Here is a 15,451-nt window from a genome sequence, read left to right as displayed (position 1 = left end):
TATATAGGGTAGCAGTACCATTTTTAGCCACAGCTCTATTTTTGAACTTTTAAAACTTTATTTTAATTTATAAAAAAATATAAAATAAAATTTTCACCACAAGTTTGATAAAAGTACACAGAAAAAAAGGATTTTTTGGCGTAAAAAATTTTTACACCTACACTGTGAAAAATTTCCAACAAATTTTACTATGGGTGCATTGTAACCCCGGACCATAAGAAAATTTGTTGAAAATTTTTCACAGTGTAATAAAATTTTTACACCATAAATTATAAACAAATTGCTAAGTATCTATTGGCTTCAGATTCATATGATTTTATTAAAATTTTCAAATTTAGATCTAAAGTACCCAAAAACATCTACCCCATATAATGGTAGCAAGATATATATAATGTATGATATAATATAACAAATAAGTCGAGCTGTAATTGTTATTATACATGACTAGACACTTTCTTTCTCTACTCTTGCTCTTATTCAGACAATTTATTATTATTATTATTATTATTATTATTATTATTATTATTATTATTATTATTATTATTATCATATGTTATATCCAACCCTAGACACTAATATTAATACCTTCCTCGTTACTCTTGCATGGTCTCACTAATGACACGGAAGTATAAGTAGCACACGTGGACACAACAGAGACAGATAATAAATACAGAGCACTAATGTAATGTCTGTACCTGTCACAATGTGCACTTATTTCCAGCCAGACAATAACACCAGTTGTGGCCTTCTCTTTTTTTCTCGCACGTGAATTATACCCTCGATGTGTAGGATGATATTCAAAAAAAAAAAAATATTAAAAAAAATTGAGATGTGGGTTAAGTGATAAGAGCAAAAATGAAAATATATTCAAAGCTGAGCTGAGAGAGATAAATCTTATAAATTTTTTTTTTCTAGGTCGAGGCAGGAGATGTCATTCTCAGGGTAAACGATGTTGATGTTAACCGATTCAGTACCAAAGAAGGTGAGTTTTATTTTATTATGTTTTATTTACATTTTTTTATACTTTTTTTATGACATTTTTATTGTGATTGCATGTCTAAATTACGGAAGTTTTTATTGTGTTTTTTTTTTTGTCTCCATTTTATTATTATATATAATATAATTTATTTTAAAAACTGACAAGTCATAAGATGAAATAAATTTTTGAAATGTTAACTTCCTAGACGCCTTAATAGATCGTTTATTTAAAAATAATTAAAATTCTGAGTGATAAAAAAAAATTTTAATTTTTATACTTTGTACATAGTAAAAAATATTGTGTTAAAATTAACATAATCGGTGTTAAAAACAGTCCACACACGTGTGTTATTTCTTAACACAATTTGGGGGAATTTAAACACAAAATTTGGGTTAAAATCTCAGCACGAAATTCCGGTAATATGAGAAGTTAATTTAACACTTTTAAAATGTCTGGCGACAAAAAAATATGTTAACTTTTATATTTTATTTTTGTAGGATGGATATTCAGTAAAGATAATTTATATATTATTTTGAGATTATCAAAGTCACAACAATTATTATTTAACATTAAACTATTGTTTGATAGTAAACAATCTTTTTATTAGAGTCAAGATTTTTAAAAAATCACGTAATGTTTAATAGCAGTTGCAAATAGTAAATCAATTAATTTATTTTAAAAAAACAAAAACACATTTTTATTTAGCGAAAAAATAATTTTAACATTACATTAAATAATTCGAAATTATAACTAAATATTTTTTATTAGTATGATAAAAATTCCAGCTTTTAGTAAATGGTAAATTAAATATATTAATAAAAAAAATTTTTAAGTTAAATTAACATTTATAAAATGTCGATTTTACTTTCTTTTTTATAATAATTCTTCCGTGACTATCGATTTATTTTTTACCATAAATTTTGTGTTAATTTTAAAGTAACTCTTAATAAATGTTGATATTTTTAATTCTCATACTAAGTAACACTTTTAAACTGTTAAATAGTAGATCGATTTAAAATTTTAAAGTAACACTGAAATGCCTCGATTTAACACTAAATAATCAATAAAAAATTTAACACCGTTTTTAACACAGAAACACCATCTTCTTTACTATGTAATTATAATTAATAATTACACTATAAGAAAAAATGACAAAATTAGTGGTTTTTAAAAATTATTGTAATTTTACATATTGTTGCACACTGAGTTCGTGTGTGCTATCAGATAACTTCAATCATCTTACGGTAGAAAGATAATTGCAATTTAACTTTTAAAAACTGTCATTTTCTTTGTACTTAAGCTTATCTTACAAATACGATTTAACTTTATTTTTTGAAAAAATAAACTTCGTAAAGCCTTCAATAAAAATTTATTAAATCCCTCAACTTTTAATATAAAAAAAAAAATGAAAGCTGATTGTAAATAAAAATCAATGCGTGTTCTACTCTCATTTAATTTTATTTTTCCTTAATTTGACCAAAATTAATGACTAGTTTGAATAAAAATTTAATGAGTGTAAATATTTTAATCATAAATGCGTTAGACAAAGAAAAAAAGTTATTGTTTGATTTATTATCAAAGCTTGACAAGAAAAACAGTGGAAGGAAGCTATAAAAGAACGTCAAAAAAAACATTTCGGTGTAATAAATTGTATAGAAAACTTTAATGTACTTTGCAACTACAATTTATCATTGAAAGTTTTGAGATTTAACTTTAAATCTATGATTAACTGCAAATATATATAAAAATATATGTATGAATGCATTTTTTTAACCTCACTAACGATTATCTGAAAATCTATGGCAAATAAAATTTTAATCTCACTGTCATGTTCATATCAGTGTGTCAAAATAAATGAAAAACGCGTGCTTTTAATAATTAAACTGCACTGGCACGTAATCACTATTTTTTTTTAATTAATTAAAATAAATGACGAATTTAATTATTTTTAAATATTTATTGTGACAGTTTATTTTAATGGATAATTTAATTTTTTAATATAATTAAAAGTTGGAGAGTATCAATTTATATAATGCGTGTCTGTATTTATTGTTGATTATTTTTAATTATTCATTACGCGGACAATAATGGGACTCGCAAATTAGTAAAATAAAAAAAGGTGTTAAATTAAAATGTTGCTGGTTAAATTAAAAAAATTTTTACTTATTCTCTAATGAGATTTTAAATTCATTTTTTTAAATTTTTATCTTTATTTAATTTTTCAGTTAATGAGACAAAAATTTTACACGAATTACGGAATAGTAAAATATTACAACCCGCGTTTTTGTCATTTGAGCCAAAGGCGACAATAATTTTTTTCAAAAAAACTTTAATGGAAAAAAATTTATTTAAAAATGAAGGCAATTTTATTCCGTATTTTTTCAAATTTTTTGAGTCATTTTTAAAATTCTGATGATTTCGAGCGGCTCGGGTCAAAAAACTACAACACAAATTTTATTCTTTAATTCAAATTGATACACTGTAGAAAATCGGAAGTGAATTTGGAATGATTATGGATTTTATTTAAATTCAAATTCAATTCGGAGTAAATTTCAACTTCACAAATTTTCTACAATTTATTAATCACGTAAAGTTTTTCCATTTAAGTCAAAAAATAAAATTCAACTCAGTATTAACTTAAATTTAATTCAAAAAAATCAAATTCGTCATTTTTTTTTTTTACCCAGAGGCTTTTCTTAAATTTCGTTAACCAAAAAAATGATCAATAATACATTCAGCTCAAATTTAATATTCGACATAATGTTAATAAAAAATTCATTCCACTTTTCAAAAATAATTTCCAATTAAACCATAAAAAAATTTCCAACCAAAACAATAATTCCCTCTCCCATGTGAAAAAAATTGTTGAAAAAAAGTTAAAAAAGTGTTGACTATTCTAAATATTAAAACGTGACACAATGACGAACCTTTTTTAAATTTTTCAAATTTCTGTGCAAAATATGTTCAGAAACAACTAATTTTGAACTATTATATTTATTTATTTTTCTCTTAAATTTTTAAAAGTTCAGAAAAAGTTCAGAAAATCTCGTGTTCTGCAGTATTCAATGTCACTAAGACCAAATAAAAATTCATTCAAACTCACACATACACATATACTCCCTTTACCTATCTATATATAAATGTCCAATTTCACATCCGTACGGTTAAATTAAATTACATGTAATCTATCTATATAAATAATAAGGTGTAAAAGTGGATCTCGTAAGCGCGCGCAACACATCGACCTTTCCTGACCTAACGCACAAGAGTCACAACCCCAGAGCCAGAGTTTCATTGACTTGGTGGGCGTAAGAGAATTCGTACGTGTCTAGTCTGCTAGTAACTGCAGTTACATATATTACTGCACATCATCTGGTGCTGGGTTTTCTGTATCATCTCTACTATACTCCAATCAGAATCCGTCGAGTTATTACTTTAGTTGTGTGAAGATTGCCGCAGTGTGAACGACTAAAACCGCGAGACCGCGAACGACTGAGACAGGATATGTTCACTGTACATATATACAATACTAGTACACTATTATTATTATTATTATTATTATTATCATATACTGAATGTAGTGTAGTTGTAGTCTGTACAGTAGAGTAGAGTAAACACAAGCAAGTACTGTACTATAAGTATTAAAGCAAGACAGTGTAAAGTGAGAAAGAGAAACACGATAACGAGAATAAAGTAAAGAGAAATCTAAACTAAAGCTACGTCGTGAGTTTGGTTCCACACCCAGTCTACAATCGTGCGTTCGTCCCGACACCACGCTTATAAAAATATATTATATTTTATTTAATTAATTAATTAATTAATTAATAATGTTTTATTAATTGCAGTGCTCAAATGTCTTCGTCTCTCCTCCGATCCCGTTACCCTGAAACTTCGAAGGGGTGAGTATTTTTATTTAAATTATTTACTAATAAAATAATTAAGTTTTTAAATTATAAGTTGTTTCAAAGTCAATATTTAATTATTATTCATTTATGGTATTAATTATAATTTTGTGAAAATTAAATTAAATATTTACTCTGATATTTTATTTAATTTATTGATTGGATTAATAATGACAAATAATTATTTTAATAATTAAATGACTGATATAATGTCAGTATCACTTATATATTTATTAAATTTCCGGTATAATAATTTTTAATATGCTTTAAATTAACAATTTCACGGTTAGTAATTATTGTACATATAAATTATTATTATAATACAGCAGAGGTTGGTTGTTCATAAGGGATTTAAATGGATTAATAGTTAAAATAAGAAGTGAGTGAAAAATGGATTGAAATTTTTAAAATAAAGATAAAAAATTTTATTAAGTTAAATATTAGGTATATTGATTAATTTACATGAATAATTATATAAAATTGTATAAAATTATATAAAATTATATAAAAATTATATAAAATTGTATAAAAAATTATGAATATATAAAAAAAATTGTTGAAATTTTCAAAATTTTAAGAGTTATAGCTTTTGCTAAATTAATAAATAATAAGTTATTATTATTATTATTATTATTGTTATACTGTGTATAGTAATAATAAATATTGATCCAATTTATCGATTGTCATTTTATATAAACTCATAAAAAATAATATCTTTTTAAATCCCTGTTATAATAATTTAACATTTGCTGACTATATTACGTCTCACTCCATATTATATCTCATCTGTACATTTGCCTTTTGCTCTAGATGACACTTTTATTTGACCTTTAATACCGTCTCCATTATGTCCATATACATATATACATATTATGGACAGATATCTGTAGATAGATATTGTTAGTAAATATTAAATCGGAATAGTACATTGTCATATTATCATTGATATTACATATATACTAGTTTATGTTATTCTCTATATATTGAATGTAACGTAACTGACACATTTGCCCTGGTTACCCAAACTCAGCGAGTTAACATAATGTATAACACGTATACATATATATCTTTGTATGTATGTATGTATAAAGTTGCTTTCAAACATTTCTTGCTATTGGGTGGGGCGCCAAAACTCCTGATATGGACGGCAATTTCATATATTGATCTTCATAATACAATAGTAGAACGATAAAATTTCCAGACCGTAAAATAAACAATAATTTTGAATAATTTAAATCTGATTATCCAAATATGGGAATTTTATTTTTTTAAAAACCAATTATTTAACTCCGTTTACAAATATAAATTAATACAGAATTTTGTTTTTAAATGTCAGTCAAGTATTGACTTATAAATAAATAAATAAAAGTTTAAATAATTTTAACACTGAGAATTTATTTAAATTTTATCAGTAGATAGAGGAATCTGTTGTAGGCTTTCATTCAGAATAATGATAAGGTTGGTTGTTCTCTATAGAAATACACACGTTTTGAGAGACACGTGGGATGAGATAAGTTGACGTAGACAGGCTGATATGAAAGAGAAAAGAGAGAAGAAGAGATCGGATTGTATGTTGAGTAAAAGTGTGCGTGTAAGAGATGTAAAGAGAATTATATTATTTTTCTTTATTTAACTGGTGAACATATGTGTATTATGTGATTTATATACTACATCGATTTGCTATTAATAAATCGATAAATTGTCAGCATTGAAATATTCGATATTTTATTTCAGTTTTCATTTTTAAAATCATGGTCGTTTGGTAAAATAAAATATTTTTTTTTTTTAATGGAAAATTAAATATTTTTTAAAATTTGAATTTTAAATTATGTATAAAAGTGATGTCATATATATTTATAAAAATTACTAAAAGATTAATTTTACATATTAATCATACATTTTATGTTTATATATTTTTTTTATACTTTACTGATTTATATAGAATCCAAATTTATGAAAAAATTTTTTAGTAACGAAACTATTTTTAAAATTGTCAATTTTCTTATCGTATTGCAAAATGATTGATTCTATTATTTTAAAATTAAAACTGTTAAATCTGGCAGCTGTGATAGCAGACTGATAAAAAAAAATCATCATAAATTGATGATAAGTTTTTATAGATAAAATCAGTCCTCACTAATTTTTTTATTTCAAATTTCAATTTAAATAAATATCATTTTTTTTTCATATAAATATATATGTATTTATTTATCTATAAATTATCATAAAGTATAACATTTTTTTTCTTATCTATTAAAATTGCGCACAATAGATTTATCAGAAATAATTTATATTAATTTTTTTATACAAAAAAAAATTTATTGGCGCGAAAAATTTTTTCCCGCCAAAAAAAAATGTTTCTTTTTCATTTAAAAAACTTATTGAGGGGAGTCAAAATTTTTTGCATCAAAAAATTCTTTTTTTTCTGTGTAGAATAATTTTTTTTTTTTTTATAAAAAATAATTTAATACTTAAATTTAATTTGAAAAGGACATTATTAATTTATAAATAAAAATATTAAAATAAATTTTAGCCGAGTTGAAAAATAAAATTTTTTATTCGTCATATATTTTTTAAGTTTATATTAATAATTTATATTTTTATTTGGCGTAATGTGACGTTATTTAGGTCACATACTTGCAGGCTCATCTTAATGTCATTATTAACTTGCAGATCCGGCAATAAAAGCGCACGTGAAGCGACTGCTGTCACCAGGACAGGGAATTTGCGAGGCCGAGCTGTCGACAAACAGTTGCCCGTCCCGAGTTGTGGGTGTCGATAAAAATTCCCATAATAACACAACGACAAATTCATTAGCTACCAAGACATTGGGCAACTGTGAGGACAAAAATAACATTAAATCAGTAAATTGTATATTTGATAACAATTCATCAGATAATTCATTACCATCAGTTGAAAGTGTTAATCAGTATGCTAAAAGAAGTAATGGATCGTACAGTGACGCCTCGGGCTCATCAGAGTTTGAGGCACTTCTTCCATCAGCCGACAGCTTCAAAGAGGAGGAACGAGCCCAGTGGGAGCCTTTGTCTGGTGAAAAATTTACTAAACAAAAAAATACACCAAGGTAATTTAATTAATTAGTTACACAGTGAAAAATATTGTGTTAAAATCAACATAATCTGTGTTAAAAACAGTCCACATACTTGTGTTATTTCTTAACACAATTTGGGGGAATTTAAACACAAAATTTGGGTTAAAATCTCAGCACGAAATTCCGGTAATACGAGAAGTTAATTTAACACTTTTTAAATGTCTGGCGACAAAAAAAATGTTAACTTTCATATTTTATTTTTGTAGGATGGATATTCAGTAAAGATAATTTATATATTATTTTGAGATTATCAAAGTCACAACAATTATTATTTAACATTAAACTATTGTTTGATAGTAAACAATCTTTTTATTAGAGTCAAGATTTTTAAAAAATCACGTAATGTTTAATAGCAGTTGCAAATAGTAAATCAATTAATTTATTTTAAAAAAACAAAAACACATTTTTAATTAGCGAAAAAATAATTTTAACATTACATTAAATAATTCGAAATTATAACTAAATATTTTTTATTAGTATGATAAAAATTCCAGCTTTTAGTAAATGGTAAATTAAATATATTAATAAAAAAAATTTTTAAGTTAAATTAACATTTATAAAATGTCGATTTTACTTTCATTTTTATAATAATTCTTCCGTGACTATCGATTTACTTTTTACCATAAATTTCGTGTTAATTTTAAAGTAACTCTTAATAAATGTTGATATTTTTAATTTTCATACTAAGTAACACTTTTAAACTGTTGAATAGTAGATCGATTTAAAATTTTAAAGTAACACTGAAATGCCTCGATTTAACACCAAATAATCCCGACAAAAAATTTAACACCGACCGTTTTTAACACAGCTACACAATATTTTTTACTGTGCAACTTCCTAATTAATTTTTTAAAATACATTATCAGGTTCGAAGCCTACATGATGACAGGCGATCTGATGTTAAATTTATCACGCACACAACAGAGCTCAGGACTACTGCCAAAGTATCAGAAAAAAGTTGATTCACTGAGGTACAACAATCACTACATCCATCGGCATCATCACCACAATCATCACCACAACAATCATCATCACCATCACCATCACAACTCGGTACCAACGAGTCCCAACGAGATGATGGGCCACAACCGTAACTACAACAAAAACAACACAACATCCAATGCCGTCAGTGGAGGCGGTGGTGGTGGTGGTGGCATCAACAGCGGCGGTTCTAATTCAGCAAACACATCCCCAGTTGGTCTAATAAAGCGCGACGTAGCTGGCACACATCACCAGCACACGCACTGCATGCAAGACTCAAAGTCAGCGATATCAAGTTTCGGTTACTCCAGCGGATTCGTCCGAACGTCGCGTTCCGAGGATCACTTACAGTTTCAAAAGGACCCGTCTATGAGTGCAGTTGATATTGATATCGACGACGACGTAACGTCTAGTTTAAATACTCTGTTAGACACAAGACCCGACAGTGGTCAAGGTGTGTCTAGTGAACGAATAGTGTGGACTTATAATGCACCAGTAAGTTCACCATCTGCATCTGAACGGACGTCGTGCTGTCAAAATGGCAGCAGTTCTCAGTCATCGTCGTCATCAACCGGAAGTAATTCATCGTCAACAGAAGATACAAGTCCGCAACGTTCTTTGTCACCTGCATCACCAACATCAGTATCATCGTCTGTCATGTCTTCTAATTCTGGATCACGCAGGTTTCCATTACCCGGTAGTAATTCTTGTACGAATACAGTAAATCCAAATTGTATTGGCGGCTCTAGTAATAATGCCGGTACATTAACACCGGGAACACAGCAGCACTTGATAAATAGTTTGCCAATGATGATGATGACTGATTCAAATAATGTCAATAATTGTTCAAACATTCCTGGCAGTGCCAGTGGAGGTGCTGGTGCCGGTGGTGGTGGTAGCAGTGGTGGTGGGGGCGGATATCATCCGACAAATGGTGATCTAAGTCAATCGGAAGCTATCAGTAATATGTCAAGTCCAGATTACAATGATGAAGAGACAATGGATATACTCAGTGCACGTGATATTATGATGGTTAGTGATCCAAGTGATAGTGATTCAACAATTCTTGCTAGTGAACCGCCACAGAGGCGAATTAAAACTGGTTATAATCAAGACACGAGTGATCATCGTATTGTTATACAAGTTAAAGGTCCTGATAAGGATAATTCGAATAGTAGAAATAGTAATAATAATAATACTGCCGGAAGTCCGAGGCAAAATCGACGAAAAAGCTCAGGTGGTAACGACCAGCGGCCGCTTTCCAGCGTGAGTTCAACCAACGCTGAATTCTGTGGTTACCAGGTATTCCTGACGTCCATTGTCCTTAGAAACCTGCGTAATTTTTAATCCGTCTTGTAGCTTTTCCTTCTCTGCTTCCTTTCCGCTGCTTGTCACTTTTCTGGGGAATTTATCCAGAGATTCGTCAGTTAAATTACCAGTTTTTTTTTTAACAAAATTGATATTCATATTCCGATATTTATTTTTATATAAATATATCAGACGAATGACGTATGGTTTAAAATTAGTTATCCTTGTAAAAATTATTGGAAACTGTAATTAATTCTGCCTGTAATTTAATCGTGATTGAAAAATTACAAGCTATATTTTGTTGAGTTTTTAATTTAAAAAATTACGGATCTCTGGAATTATTTATTTATTTATTTTATTTTATTTTTTTTTTTTTTTAAATTAAAATATTTATATTTGGTAGGAATTAAAAGACAATGAGGATGACAGAGAAGCTGTTAATTATTTGTATGAGGAACAAAAACAAAGTGGACAATCGCCACCGCAGTCAGCGGATGAAGAAAGTGATATTGAGAGCCTCCATAGCTTTCATTACAGCCCTAAGGCAGTTGATTTACCCTCGGCTGTTAGACTTGCCAAGAGACTGTATTCGCTTGATGGATTCAAGAAGTCTGATGTTTCAAGGCATCTTAGCAAAAAGTATTTATAAATCATTTTTTTAAAATTCTTTTCTTTCATATAGACTCATGTAAAATTTATAAAATTTCCAAGACAATTTTTGAAAATCTAAAAAATTTTAAGAACATGTCCTAAATTCATGCGAATTTTTTTAACCTATTGACGAAATATTTTTTACTAATTACAAAAAATGAATGATTAGTTTTATTTGTTAAAATATATATGTATTTTTCTATTTCAGCAACGACTTTTCTCGAGCTGTTGCCGAAGAATACTTGAGATACTTTAATTTTGAAGGAGACACGCTGGACGTGGCGCTAAGAAAGTTTCTCGCTCAATTCTCGTTAACGGGAGAGACTCAGGAGAGAGAACGAGTACTTGTACATTTTTCAAAGAGATATATCGACTGTAATCCTGGCTCTTTTAATTCCCAAGGTAACTTATATAATTTTATATTAATTAGTACGCGTAATAACCATCACCCGGTTATTTAATATGTAGGGCATTTAAATTTAAACTGTTATCTAAATTTTTTATTTTAATTCAGTCTGACATTTTTATTCAATTACTATTTTAAAACTTTTTAAAGTAATTATTATTTAATTAAAAAAATAACTTAATTTTCGACAAATTAATTTCTAATTAATCTAATTAATAATCAGTTTTTTTTCGTTTTATAAGTAAACTGAGAAAAAATAATTGTGGTTCGAGAATCAAACCCAGGTCTTTTGATTTAATTTTTTCAGGCGTCCCATAAAAAGCTTCTTTTTAGTAAAAAAAAAAAACATGGAGAATTTGGTTTATTCTTTTTAAATAAAAAAGAACACGTGTCTCAGGATTAAAGTTCATTTTTCGAAACTATCGCGGTTTTTTTTAAATATCTCATGAAATATGCAGATTAGAGGAAAAAATCATAGGAACAATTTTGTAGGAAATTAAATTCTTGACAAAAAAGGTCATGTTCATTTTTTTTATAAAATGTATATTTATGAAAATATTTGAAAAAAACCGCGATTGTATCGAAAAATGAACTTGAATTCTGAGGCACGTGTTCTTTTTGCCTCAAAAGAAAAAAAAAATTACCCATGTATTTTTTCACAAAAAAAGAAACTTTTTATGGGGCGAGAAAATTTAATTTTTAACGACCATCCTAATGAACAGTCATAGTTTAATTATTGCTCAGTTTTCACTCTATTTTCCATTTCCGCTCAAATTGACTTCCTCAATGCATTTAATGACTCACCAAAAAAATTTACTGATTGTCAGTAGTAACAGTCATCAACTACCGTTTAGTATAAATGACTTTTAGTATAAAATTTATAAAAGTCTATTTTACTTTAGATTCTTATCCGCGATATTAAACTTTATATCTGAAAAAATTTCTGAAGAATCAATAAAATTATTATTTATCTATTTTTAGATGCCGTTCATACTTTAACATGTGCGATAATGCTGCTCAATACAGATTTACATGGTCAAAATATGGGTAGAAAAATGTCGTGTTCACAATTTATAGAGAATCTCTCAGAGCTAAATGACGGCGATAACTTTCCCCGAGAGGTGCTTAAACAACTTTACACAGCGATTAAATCTTATCCACTTGAATGGGCTCTGTAAGTGTACTCTTCATTACACAATATTCATTTTTTTTTTAAATTCCTATAAATATCTACTAATTCTATTTTTTTTTAAATTTAAATTTAAATCATCTGATGAAATAAAATATTTAATTAATAACAAAATATTTTAAAAAAATAAATTAGGGATGATGACGGTGATGAATTAGCATCCCAAGTAATCCAGTCAGGTGACGGACCTGCTACATCAGCTTCTGGTAATCCATTCCTTGATGTGCCAAACGTTTCTGGTGCAACGGAATTCAAAAAAGGATACGTTATGCGCAAATGCTGTTACGATGCTAATGGAAAAAAAAGTAATTAATTTTATTTTACTTTAAAATTATTTTAAAGTCTCAAGAATAAAAAAAACATCTTTTTTTATTTATAAAAAAAAAAAAAAAAAAATATGGAGAGAAATTCAATTCAAAAAATATTTTAAAATTAAAAAGAAAAAAATTATTTTCATTTAAATTGAGGATTAAAATTTTTTTTGCTATGAAAAAAATTTAATTTTATTAAAAAAAAAAAAAAAAAAAAATTATTAACTAAGGATTTAATATACTTTTTTATAAAAATGTTTTTTAAATTTTTTTTTATTGTGAATTTAAATATTTCCTAAATGTTTTCTTTCAATGCATAAATTAAAAATAAAACTACTGAGTAAATAAACCCAGTAATGATTTATGTATTTTTTTACTACAGCTCCATTTGGTAAACGAGGATGGAAAATGTATTACTGTACCTTACGAGAACTCGTACTTTATTTACACAAAGACGAGCACGGTTTCCGTAACGACAGCTTGCATAACGCAGTACGAATTCATCATGCACTCGCAACTAAAGCCTCGGATTATACGAAGAAGCAACATGTTTTCAGGCTCCAGACTGCCGACCAGGCGGAATATCTCTTCCAAACTAGGTAAATTACATTTTATTTTATTTTATATCTTGTACTTAGTAGAATTTCAAATAAATAAATATACTAAATAATAAAAATAAAACGCTTTTAAAGCCGTGGAATAAAATTGATTAAAGTAATGCTGGTTACCATCTACGAGACGTCTAGTTTTTGAACCAGAGCTCCAATATTAATCATTTTATTTTATATTCCTAAAAAATTTGAGGGCATACTCACACTCAGTTACAATTTTTCCAAGGTGTAGATTTAAAAAAAAATTATTTACAGTTGACATCAATTTGCAGTCAAACGAAAATTTGACACTTCAAATTATGTAGAATTTTTACATGAAAATTTCACTAGAATTTTTTTTCTAAATTTCATTTAACTCCTAATTGATGTCAACTATAAATAATTTTTTTTAATTCGATTTTTATCAATTAATTTTAATTTTTTATCAATTAATAAAATTTCGATACTGTCACGATAGTAATCATCGAATATTTTTAAAAATTGTGGGGGGAGGGGCTGAGAATTCTCTTAATGAAACTGTTACTTAATACCCAAAAATTAATTAAAATTTAATATATATATTTCTTATTTGTTATTAGTGATTCAAAGGAGCTACAATCGTGGATAGATACAATAAATTTTGTATGCGCGAGTTTTTCATGTCAACCTCTTGCCGGAGCGGTAGGTTCTCAACGAAAGTTTCAGCGGCCTTTGCTTCCCTGCAGTCACACCAAATTGACGCCTGTAAGCATCGTCAATTAATCCAATCCCTATTTATTTATTTATTTATTATTATTATTATTTTATATTTACCACTATCCTTTTAATCTAACAAATTTTTATTTAAAACTTGATCTTAATTACCATCAATATTTTTTTAAAAATAAAATATGAAGTTAAATTTTATTTGAATAATCGATTTTGATTTTATCTTCTATTTTCAAGCATTCCTCCACACACTGAGGCAATCTCTCGTATAAGTTCGTATCGGAGATGCATGAAAACTCATTCGACAAAGTGCGAAATATTAATTTTAAATAAATAGATAAATTATATACGATTATATATATATATATGATAACAACATTTATACACAGACATACAAGACACTGAACACGCCCGGTTTATTATCCTAATTGCAGTGCCTACGCTCTTAATTATAATTAATAATATTAATTAATATTACATTTTAGTCTGAAATAGATTATTATTATTTTTAGTTTTATTTTTTAAATAATTTAAAATTATTATTTGGTATTTTTTTAGCGAGAACAATTAAGGGACCATGAAGAAAGAGTTAGTAGATTAGAAGCAGAGCTAGAGGAACATCGGCGACACCCTCCTGAACGGGGAGCTAAAGCTCTTACTGTACAAAATTATAAAGAAAAAGACGCTTATCTTCATTATGAGGTTTTATGAATATTTATTTATTTAACTATACAAAGTTAGTAATGTAAGTCGTAGAAGTTGTCAGACAATTGACGTCAATTGACCATGTCATTTTTGATGTCAATTGAGCGAAATTCCAAGAAAAATTTTCCCTACGACCCCTAGACCAGGCTTATAACTAGGAACAAGATTTTTGCCTTAATTTTGGAATGAATGCTTCAATGTTTGATATTAAGGCGAAAATATTGGTTTTATCAAAAAAATTGTCAAATAAAAGTTGTAGGAAATTTAATTTTCTAAAAAAAATCTCTCTTATGATTTTTTTAAATGACCAATAATTTCACCGTAATTCCAAAATTAAGATTCATAATAAATGATCCAAATTTTTGATAATTACCAAAATCTTAATTTTGAAATTACGGCTTTCTTATTAGTCCTATGACAAAATTATAGGAGACATTACTTTTATAAAATTAAATTTCCTACAACTTTCGTTTGAAAAATTTTTTGATAAAACTAATATTTTCACCGTAATTCCAAAATTAAGATTCATAATGATTGATTCAAATTTTTGATAATTACCAAAACCTTAATTTTGAAATTACAGCTTTCTTATTAGTCCTATGAAAAAAT

General features: G+C 27.2%; 1 protein-coding gene across 5 annotated transcripts in view; it reads left to right on the top strand.

Annotated features, from left to right (window-relative positions):
• LOC103579357 (PH and SEC7 domain-containing protein) overlaps nt 1-15,451 on the top strand; it is a 54,093-nt gene that overhangs the window by 31,911 nt on the left and 6,731 nt on the right. For 3 of the 5 annotated variants that reach the window (XM_014444653.2, XM_053739145.1, XM_008560718.3), the window contains 11 exons: nt 916-982; nt 4,825-4,878; nt 7,555-7,966; nt 8,860-10,276; nt 10,686-10,921; nt 11,142-11,335; nt 12,321-12,513; nt 12,664-12,833; nt 13,222-13,438; nt 14,029-14,173; nt 14,696-14,839. In XM_014444653.2, the coding sequence (XP_014300139.1) occupies nt 916-982; nt 4,825-4,878; nt 7,555-7,966; nt 8,860-10,276; nt 10,686-10,921; nt 11,142-11,335; nt 12,321-12,513; nt 12,664-12,833; nt 13,222-13,438; nt 14,029-14,173; nt 14,696-14,839 (3,249 nt within the window). The remainder of the gene's footprint in view (nt 1-915; nt 983-4,824; nt 4,879-7,554; nt 7,967-8,859; nt 10,277-10,685; nt 10,922-11,141; nt 11,336-12,320; nt 12,514-12,663; nt 12,834-13,221; nt 13,439-14,028; nt 14,174-14,695; nt 14,840-15,451) is intronic. The other 2 variants (XM_008560720.3, XM_008560719.3) reach the window with 2 other exon arrangements.

The sequence above is a fragment of the Microplitis demolitor genome, chromosome 5 (genome assembly GCF_026212275.2).
Source record: "Microplitis demolitor isolate Queensland-Clemson2020A chromosome 5, iyMicDemo2.1a, whole genome shotgun sequence".
In the NCBI taxonomy this organism is placed as follows: domain Eukaryota; kingdom Metazoa; phylum Arthropoda; class Insecta; order Hymenoptera; family Braconidae; genus Microplitis; species Microplitis demolitor.
The sequence above is the reverse complement of the archived record's forward strand: the minus strand, read 5'-3'. Positions and strand labels throughout refer to the sequence as shown.